We start from the raw sequence: 20,717 nt of genomic DNA, 5'->3' as shown, positions 1-20,717 counted from the left end.
CCATCTTCTGGGGGTGTGTCAGGGGAAGGTATTTGTAAACTTTCTGTATTGTGCAGGGAGTTGGTCTAGATGACCCTGGAAGTCCCTTCCAACTCTTATGATCCTATTCTGTGATTCTAAGAGCTCTGCTGATGGTATTTTGCATCTAACCTGTTGTTCCTAAAGGGTTTTTTTAAATTAGCAAAACTGAAAATATCTGTTGTTACATTGGTTTTCTCTGAACTAAAAGATGCCACAGTAATAGGGAACACCATCCCAGGCTTAACATGCTTCTGACAGATAGTAACTCTGCTTTAGATATCCTGCAAGCAGATATCCTGACACTGAATTTGAATAAACAAGTCAAAGAGATTCTTCCAGCCTGATACTAAAGTACTCCTGTAAAACAATCAACTGTATTCCTGTTGGAAATGGGTCTTTCCAAACTAATCTTTTGTTAAACAATTCTTTTTCAAGGAACCAATGTTATAGTAAGGTTTATCCAAGATACCCACCTCCATCTTAAATACATGGATGTTCTGAAGTTCTTTCACTGAAGGCTCCCTGGGGGAGATGTTTCTTTAGACTTAATTGTGTTCTAGGATAAGCAAAGTACCATCAATGCTTACTGCATGACTGACAACAATGCTGTAACTGTATACTGCTTGCCTAGTATGAAGCCGAAACTGATTACATTATGATGTGCCAGCTGATGCCCCTCCAAGAGTGCTAAAATAATTTTTTAAAAAAGTGGCCAAAGTAACTGAGTAAGTGATCTTGTCTTAACATATCAGGATGTCTTGAATTACTCACTGATTATTACCTTTGCTGTTTGATGAATTTAATAAATATAATAGTGGTAGCTGTTATAAAAGAGGAAGGTGAAGGAAGCACATTAAGTGGTAAACCTACAACACAATCTCTAAAGCAGAGTTACTACAGACTAACCTCAATCATATCCATGACCTTAGACTGAAGCAAACTGCAAAGCACTGCACAAGTAAATATCTAATTCTTCTTCGCAGAATTTGAAGTAAATTCTCAGAAGTCTGACCTCCAGCATAACTTCAGCAAGATACTGGTTCTATATTATCTGCCTAAAAAGATCTTTAGCAAAGTACAAAACCCTACAATAATTTAAGCGATATCATAACGACCTACAAACACAGAAACAAAGTATTTTATTTCCTTTGTACAAGAAACAAACCCTTCAATCTAAGTTGTCATACAGCAGATTTTGTCGAAAGTAGCATGTTCTGGTCTTTAAAAATGGAATTTCTCTTACAGAGTCTGATCCTTGACGTATTCTTATACTCAGGAAATGCAAGAGTTAACATTACCTTACTTGCACAAAAAGTTTCTTTATGACTATTGCTGCTAGAACTGTTTCTCATTAAGTAAACTTAAAATAATTGAATGTGACATTCTGTTCTGCATTCTTAGGGACTATAAATGGTCCATTTTACTGTTATATTTTACTGTCTGCTTCTTTAATTCTTGGCTATGCAAAACTTGAGCTAATCAGCCTCTAAGAATCTCCCTTCTAAACAACGTTCACTATTGCAATAACATGAAAGCCATCCTTAGGCAGTGCAATAAAATGTTCCTCAATTGCCTGAACTCTTATTAATTGTTTTCCCATCTGCCCTCCTCTGTTCCTCCAGCAAACAATCTCCCCTTGTTCCTACTGTGCTTCTCCCCCTCCTCCCTCTCCCCAGTTCCCTCTCTTCTCTAAAGGTTGTGGATAGGAAATCCTTTAGAGCTTTTTTCTTTAACTCTTTGGTGACATCATATGTGCACTGACTGTTTTCAGCCTAGGCATGTATTTGTTTAAAAAAACACGCCCAAATGTGCTGTATATGGAAGTGAGGTCAGCTGTTGCTGGTTAGCACATTTCAGCATGCAAATGCCAGGCAAAGACTGCAGAGCTGCTACACAATCCCTCTGTCTCTTCTGGAGTAGAAGAAAAGTATGATAGGTGGCTCTCTTATCTTACTAAACTAAATGGGGTGATACAAACTTGGATGTAATATGGCAAGACAAAGCAGCAGCTCTCTCTAGAGCTACAGATTACCAGCCAACAATACTGGCTCCAGGATTTTTGCTCTGTGTTAGAAGAAAGCCATCACACGGTTAGTATTCTCACATTTTCTTTATTGCCAGTTTGCATGTTTTCTGCACATATATTCATCCATAGGTGTCCTACATGGGTGTTCTTCCTTTTACTGTGCTAGTATATGGAGTTAAATTCATTAATGCATGTGGTTTGTATTTTTTTATTGCACCAAGCCATTGTAGGGTGCCCCACTTCAGAAATTACAAGGGGCAAGGTTACAATGGAAACGGCTTTCACAAGAGAGCAAAATGTTCAGATTATACCCTCAACCTACACAATAAACTTTGACCAAGAGAAAAATTTTACCGGCAGACCATGAGTATAAAAAACCAACATCTTCTTGCTAAGTCTGTGTGCTAGTATTTCTTGGAATCAATTACAATTTCACTGTCATTATAGTGAAAGAAAAGGAAGGTTTTGCAAGTTACTATGCAAATCTTCAATTAAAGCTTTAACTTGAACTCTCCCTATTCATAAACAAGCTCCTCTTTTGTCCACTACAGCAGACATTTCAGTCAGCAGCACTTGTTAAAAACTTATACTACATACGTATATGTGTGTGTGTGTGTACACACACTTGGATTTTCCATTGCAAGTTAACCAATTCTTCTTCACAGAGCAGCTTTAATTGTGTTAGGACACAACTACTGCAAGCAGTGATTTCTGCTGCCTGAAGAGAGCGCAAAAATCACTGAATAAGCCTGAAATAAAGTTGCTCCACTACAGCTTTTCAGTGATCTTAGGCAGTTAACTACTCATTTGTACTACAAGATCACTTTGAAATTACCACTGTGCATTACAAGGGACTACAAACATTGGAAGTTTTCTTAGAGATCAAAAACTGGCACAGAACCAGTGGCAACAAAGTGCCATGCTACAACAGAGTAGAAATGTGCACAATGAAACAAACAGGATTAGGTTGAACCGGCTGTTTTACATAGGTTCTGAGATGCAGTTCCCCACTAGTTTCTTGGTCTTAATTTGCATGCTGCACATGCAACTGTTTATAGAATGATTGCTTAACAATAAGTAGTTCTTATTAGGACATCTGCCTCTGCTTAACTATTCAGTCTTCCACTGGTAACTTTTCTTTTGCTTTCAAGCAATGACAGTTCCCACTGTACATGCAGTCTTCAGTGACAACAAGAATTACAAGACAACAGTATTTTTCATTCCTTCCATTCTATGCAAAGTAATTTTTAATTAGCCAATTATTGTCAACTTTGCAAATTCTTAAGTCATTTTGGCTGGTTGTACCTTACAGTTACCTTACAACTGATCTGCTGGGAATTTTTCTTTCTTTGACATGTAAAATTCAGTATTTGAATTTCGAGTGCCGGTTTTAAGTGAAATTTTAAAGAATACACATTTCATGACGCAAGCCTTGATGTTACATGCTTGTGGCAGTCTGACAAAGAGCCTTCTCAGTCATGGCACTGAAACTCTGAAACTCCCCAGGGAGATTAGTCTGTCCCCCCTATCACTGTCTCCTGCCAGCAAGTGATGCCTTTTTGTTTTGTTTGCCATTCCATCACTACCTCTTATTAGCCTTCCATCATGTTTGTGTAATTATATGGTTTAACCATTACACATACACATATATGGCTTTTTTTGAGCAGAAGCACACAGGAACACAGCTCCTGCCTGGCTTGTTCTACAAAAAAGCCCACCCACACACACCCTGCTTTCTTGGGTAGAAAAGTAGCGTAGAAATATAAGAAAAAGCCACACACGCAGGTGCAGATATGACAGGCATATACTAATTAATTGAGGATCAAAGTATTTTTAGCATTCCAAAAGTAACACTGAGAATATTTTCCCAAAATGACAGAGAGCTCTAATGTGTATCTATTGAAAACTGAATGATGTACAATTAAATTCAATACTGAATACTGGAGCTTTCAGTTTATCATGCTATAAGGATACTGTCCAGTTATCAAATCAAAGCACCCTGAACAATGAAAATACAGAACTGGCCTTTCTGGAATACAAATTTGCCTCTTCAGTTTAACTTCCCCTCTTTCCTACATTTTTGCAGCAGTCTCTCCATGGAGTGGATTGGACCCAAAGAACCTTGGCATGCAAGATCTTTCCAGCCTCCCCCTTCCTGCTGCATTTCACTGTGCTCCCAAAAATGCTACTTCTGGGGAGTTCTCAGGACGAGTGCTAGATGCCCTATGGGGGACTACGGTGGGAAGGGGGAAACCTGTGAAAATCTCCCTTTCACTCAGATCAGCAGAAAGTGATTGGATCTAACACAGGAAGATAAAACATTTAAGATTAGATTTTGCTGACAATGATGCCAAACCATACATATCGTACTCAGATTTATGCAAGCTATGAAATCCACAAAATTTCTTTATGGTACAAAATTCTGGCAGGGATTAGGGTGCTAGTTTCATTGTAAAGTAGCCAGAAGTTATGCCAAATTCAATGGTGCACTAAGAGGTAACAAATAGAAAAGTCTTGTATACAGTAAACCAAATAATACAGAAATACACTGGAGCCTGGTATTAATTCCTGGTGTTTCAATATAAATCTCCATTCAAATAGTAAAATGGTTTTGTGTATGAACTTTATGAGCTGCTACAGTATTTTTCACACATCCCTCTACCAAACAGAACTAAACCCCCTGGCAACAAGTTAATGTATTGCACTATCCTGTTTAACAATGTAGGGCAGGTGTTATGATACCTCATGCCATTTTGGTTTGGATGAATTGCTTCTTTCCCCCTAATTAAAGTGCTTTTAATTAGTAATTAACCAACCAGAAATAAAATTAAATGAAAATCAGAGGGGGAAAAAAGCTTTATAGATTCAACAAGGAGTTCAGAAAACAAAAGTTACTATACTCTTAAAGTTTGACTTGTGGTGGCAGTGTACCAGAAGATTCCCTTTTAATCTCAGGTATATAGTGCTACATCTCCAGAACACAAAATTCTAAATACATAAGATGCTTTATTTATAAACTGTGGAACTAGCTCATATGCCACCAATTCACCTCATGCCGTAAAGGTTTGAGAAAAAGGCTCAACAGAACTTGAGAGCGTAAGATAACAAATATATTATAATGTTATTTTCTTCTCATGGTATATATTTGTTTGGAAAAAGAAATCCTACAGCAGAGCTGACAAATGTTTAGCTACCTTTTTTTGAAGCCAATAGATTCGAGAACTGGAGTAACAGAAACAGAGTTATGATCAGCAATGTCTCAGCTTAAATTCTGCTTCCATCATTGATTCAGTAGCTAGTCCTAGATAAGCTGTTTGGGTAATATCAGTTTCTCAGGCAGAACTTGGAATGAATCACGCAGTAATTCAAAGAATATGATTTCATTGTTACTTTTCACTAAACAGCATATAATGTAACAAAAGTGCAGAACTTAGTAAAACAGAACAGTGATCTTTTTAAGTCCAAACAATTAACTTATCCCTCTTTCACAGCTTGCCACCCTCAAAGTCCATCTCTTTCCTCTTGCTGTTGGTCTAGCAAGTTTCCAGCTGAGCACCCTGTGTACCAGCTTTGAAGATGAGGGGCCCAAATGAACTCCCCACTAGATGACACAGCCCTGCAACAATAATTCTAAAATTTACAATTTTGAACAAAAGGCTTCACCATTTCTATATACAAACCATAGTTACTTTAAACAAAGCTCCCCAGCAGGGTAGTCTTGCATCCCTCTGCACCCTTCCGCATCTTGAGGCTCCACCCCTTCCTGGCTCATTCAATTCCTTATTATATTCATGCTCACCTTCACTCATCCCATTACATTCATGCTCAACTTCACTCTTCCCACTCTTATTACAGAGCCTACTGTAAGCTCTTGGAGGATTGGCTACAGCAGGGGTGTGTGGCCTAATATGCAAAGGAGCTCCTGCTACAAAAAAAGTTCTGGATATGAAACACGTTTTGCTGCCCACCAGACAGGTTTGCCACCAGTGCCAGGCTAGAAGAATGGGCAAAGGCCCAGAGCATTAATGCAAGACCAGTAGCAGAGAGGAAGCAGGAGCCTGAAGACAAGGGGAGAGTATGGATGGAACTGAAGAAGTCAGGTCTGACTCACAAAAGTTCATGCTGGATTAAACTTGGCTAGTTTTAAAGGCACCACTTGATTTTGCTTCACATTACTACAACAGACTACCTGGCTACCCTTTTGAAATTATCATCTCTTCTGAGGTCAACTAAGCTACTGTTTTCTGAGGGAAGGACTGTGCCCAAAGCAACTAGGAAGTTCTACTGCTTACATCACGTTGGAAAGTGAAATTCTATTCCTTCCAAAAACAAACTGCCTTTTTTACCTTGTGAGGAAGAAATGAAGATCCTAACTTCTTATTAGACAGAAGTCGGGGCATTACAAAGTAGTACGGTGACTCCATGTAGCAAGTTCCAGAATGGTAGTGTGTCCGTTGGGGAGGGGGTGGAGTGAGTTGGGGCAGAAAGGCTTGGTCCAAATCCTTTCATAAATCTTTACAGTTTGATTTTATGTGTTAAGGACTGGAATGACTAGGATATTAACCCAGGTGGGTAGCTGTGTTGGTCTGAAGCAATAAATGAAGTTGGACTCCAGTGGTACCTTTAAACCCAACAAAATCTTATTCAAGGTATGAGCTTTTGTGTGCGCGGTTACACGCAATGGATGATAGCAGAGATCAGAGCTTCCAGCTTCTCTCTGTTTGTGTTCAAGCAATTAACTTGAAGCTAGCTAGTGCCAGCACTGCGATTAAGTTTACAAAATGACAACAAAAAATTACTGTTTGTTCTCCCATATGTCTCTATTAGTTAATCCCCTTCCACAGGCATGCTCCACAATGTAGGAGCTTCTTCAGCATGATGAAAGTTCATACTGAAGGGGAAACCATGTGAATAATGTGACTCTATAGGTGAAATAACAACCATGAAGATCTTTCCTATACACTCTCCACAGGTGGGCAGGCAAATTTGCCCACCATGTTATGGATGGAGTCATGTGATTTTAGGACAAAACATGGCTGCCCTGTTTTAAGTTGACAACAAAATATTGACAGAAATATAACATTTATTCACTATTCAAATAAGGAAGAGTGAAAACATACATGGTTTGGCCATGCTGTCACTGCCTTTGATCCAATCAATATGTGTGTCCGTGTATATGTCAGGGGGGCGTGGTGGAGAGACACCTCAGATAAATATTTCTAGTCTAATACCTCTCTGAATTTGGTGTTGGGTACAGCAAACTTTCAATCTTTAACAATGATTTGTCAAAAGTCTTCCTAAAAGAAACTTTGAATTTGTACCTCCAATTCTGATAGGCCCATGAAAGGAACTCCTCAACAAGAGGGAAACATGTATACAGGGAATGCAGGGATTCAAGCAATTGTCTTATCTTTATCCCGCATTTACCATGCTCAGATGCTGGGGTAGGGAATGAAAAGCCTTGATCCATCTCTCAGAGAAAAGACATGCTCACATATTGTGAGTATATCTAACTAGCAGGGAAGAAGCCTCATTTCTTATACCCACAAAATATATAAAGGGTAGTTTGACATGAAGCAGACAGATTTTGAGACTCATCCAATATTAAAATGAAATATTATATTCTCCAAGTGGTGGCAGCAAAAAGATTTACCAAAGTTCATATGTTTTAGGATCAAATTCCTAGCATTGGCACATAGTGAGGGAACCCAGAGTGTTGCGGAGGAGTAATAGCAAGTGTTAACAGATTCATTACATACCACCAAAGCCATGTGATGCAAATCTAACGGTGGGAAAAAGGGAACGGCATAGGAGGAATGGGATTCAAACTATGCCTTTTGTTGGAATAGCTTTGCATGCTGAAAACAACTAAATACTTTGAGTGAAGAAGACAATCAATTTACAAAATGCCAATGGGCCATGCCACTGTGAATTCATACATATGGACCTGTGAGTGCCCTGGAATGAAAGATGGGATGCAGGAAGAGAGATGAAAAGGGTCAAAGACACTGGACACAGTGGGAAACATCTCATCCAACACCCAAATGAAGGAAAGGCTACTAAACTGAGAAGGGAATTCTCCTTTAATCAGATCCACCTAAACAGAATTCTATCAGAACTGTAACTATCATTAATATTATTATTAAAGAACACTAGTGATAAAACCTGAACAATTACTTTTAAGGAAAGGACACTTTTGTACCATGTTATGCAGTGTTATAACTGCCTAACACCTTTTACCACAGCTATGAAGCACCACCTATTTCAATTACCCATAGTTAAAATCTAGAGTAACTACAGCCAACATAGTGTGGTTTAAAATGGTACTGGCATTGTGTTTAGTGTAATATGTTGGCAATTTAGCTTTTCCCCTAATTTTGATAGTATTTTACTTGATAAATTACTTAGATTTTTCCCTTTTTCCTTCAGCTCACCTGAAAATGAAGAGACTATTATGGACATGGGGTTTGCTGTTATTATTAGCATCCAATGGACACAGTACAAAACAATCTAAAGTCAAAAACTCTCTGAGACGTCACCCACGTTCTACAGAAGGGGGAGATGGAGCAAGAAAGTGTGGCTACACATTTATTGTCCCTGAACAAAAAATAACTGGACCGATTTGTGTCAACACAAAAGGACCAGGACCAGAGAATAAAAAAGATGAAATTACAAGGATGGACATTGAGAATCTGAAAGATGTACTGTCTAAACAAAAACGGGAGATAGATCTCCTGCAGCTGGTGGTAGATGTAGATGGGAATATAGTAAATGAAGTGAAGCTGCTGCGAAAAGAAAGCCGTAACATGAATTCCCGGGTCACTCAGCTGTACATGCAGCTTCTGCATGAGATAATCCGCAAACGGGACAATTCACTTGAGCTTTCCCAGCTGGAAAACAAAATCCTCAATGCCACCACAGAAATGTTGAAGATGACAACAAGATACAGAGAACTTGAAATAAAATATGCAGCACTAACTGATCTTGTTAACAATCAATCTGTTGTCATCGCTTTATTGGAAGAGCAATGCTTGCGGATATTCTCACGGCAGGATACACACGGTTCTCCACCATTAGTTCAGGTGGTCCCTCACCACATTCCTAACAGTCAGCACTATACCCCAGGACTCTTGGGAAGTAATGAAATACAGAGAGATCCAGGTTATCCTAGAGACAGAGATGTAAGGCCACCTCCTGATCCAGCTACATCTCCCACAAAAAGTCCTTTCAGGATTCCACCACTGACTTTAATCAATGAAGGTAAGACATTTGCTGCAACCTGTATAGAGACTCTTATTTTTTAAAAAAATTAAATCTCCGTTAGTCATTAGGTATCAAAAAACAGTTGCTGGAGGAGGAAAAATGATTAGGACTGTGGTGTTTGGGAAGAAGCTACCAATTATCCCACCCATGTTGTTTTCTTGCTTAAAACTGCACCCTTTGCTGTGGCTGATACTAGCTGTAGTAGCAAAAAACAGACACAAAGAGATTTTTGGTTTACCAGTGAAGCCAGAAGCAATTTTTTTTTGGGGGGGGGGCAGTTTCAGCTAGAGGAATGGTGTGTGCCCGTGTGTGTATGTGCCAAGTCCAATTCTAGAAATATCTGGGAACTTTGGGGGTGGAGCCAGAAGCAAGGGTATGACAAGCACAATTGAACTCCAAGGGAGTTCTGGCCATCACATTTAAAAGGACAGCACACCTTTTTAAATGCCTTCCTTCCATAGAAAATAATGGATAGGGGCACCTTCTTTTGGGGCTCATAGAATTGGACCCCCTGGTCCAATCGTTTTGAAACTTGGGGGGTATTTTGAGGAGCAACACTAGATTCTATACTAAAATTTTGGTGCCTCTACCTCAAAAAACAGCTTCCCCCCAGAGCCCCTGATACCTTCAGATCAATTCCCCAATATACCCTATAAGAATCGATCTCCACAAAGGGAATAATGAAGTGCCCAGCAGACATTTCCCTCCCCTCCCCACCATCCCAAGAGAAAGCCTTTCAATCGGAGACTGAAGCCTCTGGAGGTGGAAAGTCACATGGTGGCTGTGGGAGCGAGGCTTCTCCCCCACCCTGGCCAGCTGACTGGTGGCAGAAAGGAGCCTGGAAAAGTGAAAGAACCTCCGCTGGGACCTGGGGATTGGCAAGCTTAGTGTGTGGTTTAAACTTTTCTTCCCCAACAGCATGTTTCCAGTCTATATTCACCACTTCCTCTTCCATGGCCATTCTTTGAAGCAATCAGGACAATTCTATTCCATGTCACTCTAGACTAAGCCAACATGAACAGTGGGCCTACTGGGAAAATGTACTATACTACAGAAATCTTATTTTAAGCATATTGGCAGTTTTATCTGCAAAGTTTAGGTAGTTTTTTAAAATGACCAATTAAAAAATGTCTGATGTCACACATTTCAACATTTGAATGGAGGGCTGGCAAGCTATTTGTCTTGTAGAAAATATCACCTGATGTCCAAGGCAAGTGATTAAACACAAAAATAATTTACTTATTCTGGGCAACTATAAAAAAAGCAAACCTTGAATTTAATACTTGTAATGTGGATTAGGTTTTTCTGGATGCAAGTCACTGATATCTTTGTACCAAACTGATGAAACAACTTTCAGACTAAAAATTATTTTAATGGTGTTCCTCAAGATGCTGTATATGATTCAAATGCATCTCAATCATTAGGAATCCAGGCTGAACATCTTGACTTTCTCAACCAAAAAACATGTGCTGGTAAACTGTGAAGGCAACACACTTTAAAAATTTCACTCTAAATGCCTTGTTGACCAAACTTCAAAAATAACAGGCAGTGAACTGATATGGAACTAAATAAACTGTGTTTTTCCTGTTAAGGGAACTGATAAAAGTAATTCACCCATCACCTTTGCCTGCTTCACCCTTTCTTTCTGCTCAAACAAGACACTTTCCAGCTATACTTTAGGCAATTGTAGGCCTCAGTCCAGTGTTTCAGGTCATTTCCTCACATAAAATGCCTGGTAGCTTGAACAGGATATATTTACAATGCATGAAGGAATGTCAACAGCCCTATGGCCACGAAAACTCTGTAGATGAATCTAAGAAGTATTGCTCAATGCATAAAATATGATTGTATTGACCAGTTTATCACTCTCCATTCATAAAAAGTCATTAAAAAAAAAGTCAGGATGAATTATGTAGCAAATATAACTTTTAAGAATTAAACTATAGCCAACCGGGGAGATTAGGAATTTTATTCAACTGACATACATTAACCGTGGGGTTAACTGGCAGTAATTTCAAAAGTAAAAGATTTGGAAATTGAGTTTAATGTGTTATAGTTTCCTGAATTTCTCATAAGTACCTAGTTGCTTAAAAATAGTTTTATAGAACTATGGGTCCAAAGTGTTTTAGTAACAATGCAAGCCAATAAATGAAGACAGCTTATAGAACACATTAAGCTACCTTATACAGAGTCAGATCATTGGTCTATCAACATAGAGCCAGTCAGTTATTAGTCTGGCAGCAGCACCGTAGGCTTCCAGGCAGATGCCAGGGATCGAACCTGGGACCTTCAGCATGCAAAACAGATGCTTGACCACTATGCCACAGCCCTTTCCCCTTTACTAAAATGCGTGGAAGAGAGATTATTGTTCTAATCTTACAATCCTGTTTCACTCATATAGTCTTGTTTCTTTAATTTACCAGCATCCATGGAAAAGCAACCTGGGGACTGCATGTATTTCAAAAGATTTCCATGAGTGTTAAGATTACAGTGGATTAGGAATATATTTAAGTCTTTAATGACTTCTAACAACCAGCACTTATCTGTTATTTCTTTCAAGTCAGGATTGTTACACCGCAAAATCTGTTGCTTTGCCTTTTGTCACAGCATCCAAAAAACCCAGAAGAAACACAATCTATTCAGAACACCGTGAACAAACAAACAGCTGCTGCTACAAAGACACTATTTTAATAGCGGCCTAGAGAAATAGCAAGCTGCAGTGCAAATGGTGTAAGATGTCAGGAACATCAGTATATACCACAAAGGGAACAGAACTAATCGTTAAAATGTTTAGACACAGTGACAAAGCAATATTTCTACCATACATCTCCTCACATGCCTCCTTTAACATTTTACATACGTACTGTAGCAAACAACAGCAAACTCTTGTATATCAGGCTTTTCCTGAAATATGAATTGACTTCAAGAAAATCACAGCCAGCCAAGCCAAATCCTAAATACAACAGACTTAGTAATGTTCTTATCTGGATGGCTTAGGCCAGTGTTTCCCATTTGCAGGGTCGTGACCCGGTACCGGGCCACGGAAGTCTCACTACTGGGTCACACGAAAAGCCAAAGCTAGCCCTGCCCCCAACAAAGCTAGCCCCGCCTCATCTCTGTGTTGTGCAGAGAGAAGCTGGGCTGCCTCTCCTTCCTTCTCCCCCGCTCCCAGTGTTTGAGAGAAAAGCTAGCATCCATTGGCACTTTAGACCCATGAAGTGTTCTTCAAGGTGTAAGCTTTCATGTGCCTTCCAGTATGTTCTTTTGGGGAGATTTCCCCTGGAGGCCTGAGCAACAAAGAAGGGTGTGTGTGTTTTTTTCAGCTGAGAGGGGGAGGGAATGGGCATTCCAGTAGCTATTTTTTTTTTACCAAACAACCCCATGGCAGAATTTTTGCTGATGGGGGTCATCTGATAGTGAGGAAGGCTTTTTTCCCCTTTGCCCCCTCCCTCTTTCTTTCCCTGCAAGTGCTGCTCTGTCTGTATTCTTGGTGCTGGGGGAGGGGAAGCAACTGTAGGAGGGCTTCTAGTGCTCTGGCCCCACTGATGGACATTCTGGTGCTTTTTGGGCACTGTATGAGGGAATTTTGGACTGGATAGTCCACTGGCCTGATCCAACATGGCTCCTCTTATGTTTATGTTCTTTCTTTCCATGTCTTTCTTTTCTTTTCCTTTCCTTCCATTTAATTCTTTCCCTTTCCCTTTCTTTCCTTCCATTTTTACTGGATGAAACTTTTCTGTTCATCATACTGTTGTTGCAGACATAGGAGCTCTGCCAATGAAAAGTTGGCACCCCCAGTTGTAGCCAGGTGGCCTTTCTATGAGATTTCTGTGTGAGTGAGTGAGAGTAAGTGGTGTGGGGCAGAAAGAGATTATTGGAGATTACTGCGGTATATCTCAACAGCACTGGAAGAGATGGTACTATGAACTTGGCACCATTTTACTGGTCCTGCTATTAACAGCTGTCTGACACCAAAATTAAACTCCTCCTGTAGATATTAAAAAGGATGAAAGAAGTTCACTGGCTAGGTATTTGCACAACAGGTTGCTTTTAAAGGCATGGGAAACACAGTCAGTAAAAAGCTGCAAGCCCCTCATAAATATCCTTTTTGGGATAACTGCAGAAAAGCTTGTATGAACTTCATACACAGGAGAGTGCCCTGGAAGTGGCAACCCAGGAAAAGGTGGAATTTTGGTTCAGTGTGCCCCGGAAGTGACATCACCTGGTCCTTGCCACCACAGGAAATGAGACAGTGCAATGCCAGAGTGGAGGAAACTGTGGTAGTCAGTAAGGAGTAATGCCCATAGAATGAAGGAGAGTTCTTTGGTGGAGAGGGACATATACCTGTTAAGATGTAAGGAGCACAGCAACATTTCTTGGTGACAAGGCTGAAGGTGGAAAGCAAAACAGAGAACCAAAGATAAAGGCAAAAATTCATACCTGTTCTATAGGGCAGACAGTGGTACTTTCAATAAGTGTAAGTAATATACAAGGGATTGGATCCTCCAGTCTATGACAGAAGGTGCCTACAGTCATCGATCTTCCAGATTTCCCCCAGCAAAGTCTATCCTCATGGTCAAAGAACTCATGTAGAGTAACAATCATGAGGGCCAGGAGAGTGCAGGGATAGGGAATAAAGTCATCCCTTTCTGCCTTTTCCATGAACCGAGTTGTGCTGTTGGAAGAGGAAGAAAGGAGAGATTTTACGTCTCTCCCCACTACAGCCTCCCAGTCTGCATGGCTATACTTCCCATTGGTTCAACATCCAACAACTTCTTGGGTCAAAAGCAGCTGCCAAGGGAAGGGGGAGCCAGGAAGATCTATGACACTTATGCTGGACCCAACTTATGGAGGGGCTTGGATGAAAAGATGAGAAAGTTCCACTTTGGACATATTGACTGAAAGATTCCGCTTCTCCCAAACATTCAACAAGGTTAATATAATTACAAGCAGAAAAATAAAATGAAGCCACAAATACATAAAGTACATGTCCATATATGCAAAACCAAATTTATTTTTTTTGTCCACAAATAATGCCCTCAGAATGGTTAATTAAAGAGGCAACTTCAACTGAATGTCTCTGAAATAGTTTTAAAAATTCTCCTAAGAAATAAGCAATGATGGTACCCCACCCCCTAGACCTGCCCCAGTAGGCCATTTCATAAAATCAGTCCAAAGAGTAAGAAGTCTGAGCCAAATTACAGATTTATAAGAAAGCAACAAATAAGTTAGAATAGGTGAACACAATTGGAACAAGGGTTCCTATAAGGAAATCCAGTCCTTTAGATACGTGGGTTTCTGGTCATGAAGGTCACCCATGTAAGAACTATCCCCTTGAATTGAAGCTGAAAGCAAGTAAGTAGCCAGCAGGAGTTTCAGAGCAGGAGTTATATGTCCAAAGCAGCTTATCTCACTTCAAAACACTGGTTGCCACATTCCTTATTAATTAAAGGTTCTAAATCTTGTTTAAAGGAAGCCCCAAACAGAGAGGATTACAACAGAGAGTAGTAAGATAACGTAGAACTATTAGACAAGCAATAGGAGATTCAAGAAAGGACCTTCTCCCCAGTGTGCAACACTACAGTACTTCTGATGAACTCAGAATACACATGTACTTGTATCTTATGAGGACTACCAACATTTCAAGTGAAGGAACTGTGTTTAATAAATGGCAGGCCAACATTGCGGGGAGCTGGTTACAACCTCCCCCCCAAACCCCATACTGACTCCAGCTAACATGTTGGCCTTTAAAACTGGGTCTAGCAACAAGTTTTCTCTGCTCCCCCTTCCATGTTCAGATGAGAGGAACATATACCAGGGTAGACATGTGAGACTGCAAATATTAGTGAGATAATAATTGTGTCTATGCATTCCAGCCATTCTCTTCCCTCTGCATTGGAAATTTTCATTCAAGATCCTGGGTTCAGTTCTTACTAATTAAAGGGGGTCTGAGATGCCCATTGCAAAACAACTCCTCCAGAGACCCAGATAACCATTGCTGGAATAGTAGGACCAAGGGCCCGACTTGTTGGAAGGCAAATGTCTTGTATTCATCTAAGGATTTCCATTCTCACACCATTAGCCACTAAAGTAGTCCAGCATACTGTTTCCTCTTTACCCTTAAAAGTTATGTGCTTTGCTTAGAAAATGTATAATTGTAACTGTTTGGAAGACTATGTAATTATAAGTTTTCCATTGTTCAATTTATTATTACTAAAACCTAACTACTCTGTAAGGTGACAGTAGCATAAAAGACTTTATATTTTATTGTGCAATGTCATCAACACACAGCAATGCCTACAAGGCAACATCAGGTCTCTATGTCCTGTTTTGTTAGCTCTTCAGGGCAATTAGTTGGCCAGCATGTGGAACCAGATGCTGAACTAGAATGACCACTGTATCTGATCCAGCAGGGCAACTTTTTGTTTTCATAACAGTCAGTTCTACAACATCAGCAGTTTAATCAAGATGCGCTATTCCTCAATAAATATCACAGAAGTCAATGTTTTTTCAATTTTCCAAAAGGTCCTTTTAAAGATTGTCAACAAGCCAAACAAGCCGGCTATTCCAGCAGTGGAATTTATATGATCAAGCCTGAAAACAGCAATGGACCAATGCAGTTATGGTGTGAGGACAGCCTTGATCCTGGAGGCTGGACAGTTATCCAGAAAAGAACAGACGGTTCTGTAAACTTCTTCACAAACTGGGACAATTACAAGGTAGATTATTTTTAAAAAAAAAATCTAGGAGACAACAAACTATGGTGTGGTTTGTACACTCAAGGTAAAACTGATATAGCCTCTGCTGAAATAGACTAACTTAAAGGAATGTCTGTAGGGAGCTGTTCAGAGTTTTTATAACAGACTTGTCAGCTTGTAACAAATGTTTGTCTGTGAAAGTGTTGTGTTTTGTAAATTACTTATTCTAATCTCCTGTTCTATACAAACATCATCTCATGTCACACCAATGGTTAAGTCTGTGAGCCTTCAGGCTAACAATTTTCAGTTCTCTGAAGCACTTAAAAATGTGCTTAACTGCTCTCATCCTAAGATTAATCACTCTTGATCATGAATTCCTCTTCCAATGACCAATATGTAGTTGGGGAATTTAACTCAGAGGGCTGGATTCTGTGATGCACAAGCAGAATGGTACAACAGATGCCAATCTGTCTCAGCCTCCAGAGATCACCTTAACAGTTGATACTGGAGATTGTGGGTCCTTGTGAATAAAAAGCATACTTTCTGGGGGGCTGCAGTGAAGAATTGGGCAGGGACAATTTCTGTGCCAAAGAAGCCCCACTACTGATAGAACAGGAAAGGATAATTTCACTCAATTCCGCTCCATGCTACAGCTCTCTCTCTCGACTTTTTGCCCACATGGGTCCCAACATCCATATTTTAGAGATCTTGGAGCAGAGGAGGCAGGAAATAGTGCTCAATAGTGCATCCTTGCAGTGCATTAAACATCTGCTTAAGTGCATCCTTGCAGTTTGTAGGATCCAGCTATGAGCATCCCCACGCTGGGTAGATACTCTCTATCTGTGTAGGGGAGAAAGAGACAAACACTATGTTTCTACCAGTAGGGCCCCCAGATCAGCGCTGGTACCCAAGGTTTATCCCAAGAATTTAAAAGTGTAAAGGATATAGAACACATCTTAACTATAGATGAAATGTTTTCTACCAAATGAAAAACAATATAATGAAATTATTGTTTGTTTTGACAGAAAGGATTTGGAAATGTTGCTGGAGAATACTGGCTGGGACTGGAAAATATTTTTTTGCTTAGCAATCAGGACAATTATAGACTTCTAATTGAGCTAGAAGACTGGTCTAATAAAAAAGTCTATGCAGAATACAGCAGTTTTCGCTTGGAGCCAGAAAGTGAATACTACAGGCTGCGTCTAGGCACTTACCAGGGGAATGCTGGTGACTCCATGATTTGGCACAATGGAAAACAATTTACAACACTGGATCGAGACAGAGACATGTACACAGGTAGGGAATACTATCCTTCACTAAGAAAACTGTTCTGAGAATGCACTGACAATCTAGTTTTGATCAGGAACCAGTTTATCAGGAACACATACAACCCCCCCCCCCCCACACACACACCACCTCTCAGCTATTTAATAAGGGCGATATATGCTTGTATACAAATTAATGTCATGTAAGATGACCCAACACATTACTTTGGTTGATGATAAAATCATACCATACCAAACCTTTAATGGCATAATAGATTCAGATAAAAATACACAGAATATAAAAATTTAAACATTGGAGATAAAATCAAAATAAAACCGAGCTTACAGATACATTCAAACATGGTCAGAATTAAATTTAAGGATGTCAGCCAGAAATTTTGCCACAGCCTCACTAACCACCCCCAGTATCACTCAATAAATAATAACAGGGTGGCAGAATAGACAAATCTGGAGAAAAAGAAAGCTTGCCAAATAAATCTTTACGGAGGTTATGGTAAAAAGAACAATCAAGCAATATATGCTGGATTGAGTCAGGGGTATTCGCTCCACAGGAGCAAAGTCTGTCGGCTAAAGGGACTCGCTGATAAAATCATAAATTTCACATAGGAGGGTTTTTTTTTCAATGGATCACATAGAAAGTAAGCCATGATAGAGGTATATTCATTTATTTTATTTTTATTTATTTTGTTCAATTTATATCCCGCCCTCCCCACGAGAGCAGGTTCAGGGCAATTTACATGTTTATATATATACATGAAATATAAAGTATAGCTCAGGCTATACTTAATTAGAGCCTGTGGTTAAAATATGGGCAACAGAATTGGATTCCTCCCATCCTATTCTGCCTGATTCTAAGACTAGTAGGCAAGTACAATGTGTTACCTAATCTATTTACCCAAGGTGGATTTAGACAGCCTCAACAACAGGCTGGAAGGCAATAAACAAGGATTCAGAGCATCTGAAACTTCATTTATCCTGAAATATATTTCAAAGATCCAAATGAAAATCAGGCAAAGAAAGAAGGTGTCCTAGAGACTCCTCATCAGAATGGTGTCTTGCCTTGTAAGGGCAAAAGACTATTCCAAACCTGCATGTTAAAAATTAAGAATTTTCTTAATGGAAGTATGGAGAGTGATAAGACCCTAATGTCTGCACCACCTGAAGAATGTTTACCACATGGCCTCATAGATCTTGTTTGTCAAAGGTTAACTGGAAGCCAACAGCAATTTCAAGCACCATCCTGTGCAGGCCTCTGGATTTGCAAGACCAACCATGGACAGTTCCACTATGAGAAGCAAAGCCTTCTTGATCAGCTTTGTTTCTCTTGTCTGACTTTCTGGAATGCCATGGAGATAAGAGGAGCCAAAAAGAAGTTGCTGTGTTGACCAATTAGCTATCTAGAACTTAAAGAAGAATCCCTGTCCTCAGTTACAGATAGAAGGGGTGAATAGTTCTGCTAGAGATGATCCAAACTTTCTCATGATGTCCTCTTAAATGCTCCTCATGATGTACCATTCATCCAATCAATTTGTCTAGAGCACAACCTGAATGTGTACTATCATTAGGAGATTCCTGAAGAGGACTCATGAAATGTGCCCGCTATATAGTACAACAGGTTTTGGCTGTAGAGTTGTCAGCTTGTACTATGACATATTTGCCTTCACACTGTGGGAGAGGATATCCTCCTCTGAATCCCTTCCTTTAGGAAAATTTACTGGGTGTTCTTTGGTTCAGAACAGCCTGGCCCTTGCTAGATTCCTGGGCATCAACTGAGTATTCCAGGCTTCTGAAAAACTAGGCCAGCAGTGGCTGAACATCTTCCCACAGAAAAAGCCTAGCTGACTGGGGCTATGGTCTGAAAATCACCTATTTTGAAAGCTTCCCTCATATGGGTAGAGGGATACATTCAAGTCTGCACAAGAGACTGCTTCTAAAGCACTTCAGGAAGTTGCTCCTTTTTTATTGCAGTCTAGACAGAAACGTGTGGGAAACCCTCTCGGGAGTGAGCGAATGGTCCAGAATGTGTACTTTCTGATCCCTGCTTGTGGATGTCGCTTCATCAGGCTGTTTGAAATACGTCATACGACTCCTCTTCCCTTGCAACATAATCTCACTCTGTTAATTAGATAATTTAGAGCAGAATAAACAGAAAAGGCTTGTTGGCTCCACTACAGAAACCAGTGTAAGAGCCAGCAAGGTACAGTGGTTGGAGCTGCTCCCCCAACATAGTGCCCATGGCAGCCACCAGTACTCCTCTAGCTTTTTAGAAAGTAGGTAAGGCCATTATAAGGCAGGGCTTGTTACTGGCTGCCCTCATTCAAATTAAAGGTATTGCCACTACAGGATTAGGAGGACAGGTAAGCCCCTGGTTCCATTCGGCTCTACCTCCTGTAGCAGCTACCATGAGGTGGTGCTCACCACCCCTCCCAAAATTCCAAATGTGCCTGCAGGGCTGGGTTAGAGCGTTAGAGCAGGATCTGGAAGACCCAGGGTGAAATCCCTGCTTTGCCATGGAAACATGCTGAGTGACCTGGCACCAATCATACAGTCTTAGCCTTACCTACCTCGCACAGAATTTGTTGCAAGGATAAAATAGGAGAGGAGAATGATGCAAGCTACTTTGTGTCCCCAATGGGGAGAAACAAGGTACAAACAAATAAATAATAAAAAGTGGTTCTCCTGACAAAGATAAAAGATGGGGAAGGGGAATTCTATTACCAGAATACACTGACATTTTTGTTAGACCTGCATTGGATGAATCCGAGGAGGGAAAGTCATGTGCTTCATAATATGCCATCATAAAAAGAAAGTCATTTGAAGGGCTACATATGGGTGAAAAAACCCCTTTATTTTATTTCAGAATCTAAGGATAATCAAAACTGCTTGTGTGGCTTTGCTGTGATACTGCGCTTAACGTACTATTTCTTCCTATAGGTAATTGTGCCCACTTTCACAAAGGAGGCTGGTGGTACAACGCTTGTGCTCATTCTAATCTCAATGGAGTGTGGTATAGAGGAGGACACTACAGAAGCAAGCACCAAGATGGGATTTTTTGGGCTGAGTATAGAGGAGGATCATACTCACTCAAAGCCGTTCAGATGATGATCAGACCCATTGACTGAGAAACTCTTTTTAAAAAACCTTATTCTTGAAGTTCAGAAAGATACTGTGTTTCATGTTGTTTTGCACAGTTTAACCTTACAAGCAGGGCCTACAAGATACTCTTTTAAATATATGTGATATTCCATGTGTGAATTATACATGTTCTTATGGCTCACAAAACAAGCAGGGAGGTACATTTCAATCTGTTAACATAAAATGTACAGGCTTTAACAGCAGCAACACAACCTACATGTTTTGTAGGCTACAGTGAAAAATGTGGATGTAGAATGGTTGAACTCTGGAACTTAAGTATGTGAAACT

At 40.0% G+C, this 20,717-nt stretch overlaps 2 protein-coding genes across 3 annotated transcripts in view; one reads left to right on the top strand and one right to left on the bottom strand.

The window, feature by feature from the left end:
- Positions 1–20,717, bottom strand: part of RALGPS2 (Ral GEF with PH domain and SH3 binding motif 2) — a 136,678-nt gene that overhangs the window by 35,715 nt on the left and 80,246 nt on the right. The window lies entirely within an intron of this gene.
- Positions 1,834–20,423, top strand: ANGPTL1 (angiopoietin like 1). Its single transcript, XM_060232496.1, has 5 exons — positions 1,834–2,111; positions 8,477–9,307; positions 15,836–16,029; positions 17,034–17,304; positions 20,229–20,423. Exons 2-5 carry the CDS (start codon positions 8,488–8,490, stop codon positions 20,414–20,416), a joined length of 1,473 nt encoding a protein of 490 aa, XP_060088479.1. The 5' UTR covers positions 1,834–2,111; positions 8,477–8,487; the 3' UTR covers positions 20,417–20,423.

Source organism: Heteronotia binoei, chromosome 2 (genome assembly GCF_032191835.1).
Source record: "Heteronotia binoei isolate CCM8104 ecotype False Entrance Well chromosome 2, APGP_CSIRO_Hbin_v1, whole genome shotgun sequence".
Taxonomy (NCBI): Eukaryota; Metazoa; Chordata; class Lepidosauria; order Squamata; family Gekkonidae; genus Heteronotia; species Heteronotia binoei.
Note: the sequence above shows the minus strand (reverse complement) of the source record. Positions and strands in the feature narration are given on the sequence as shown.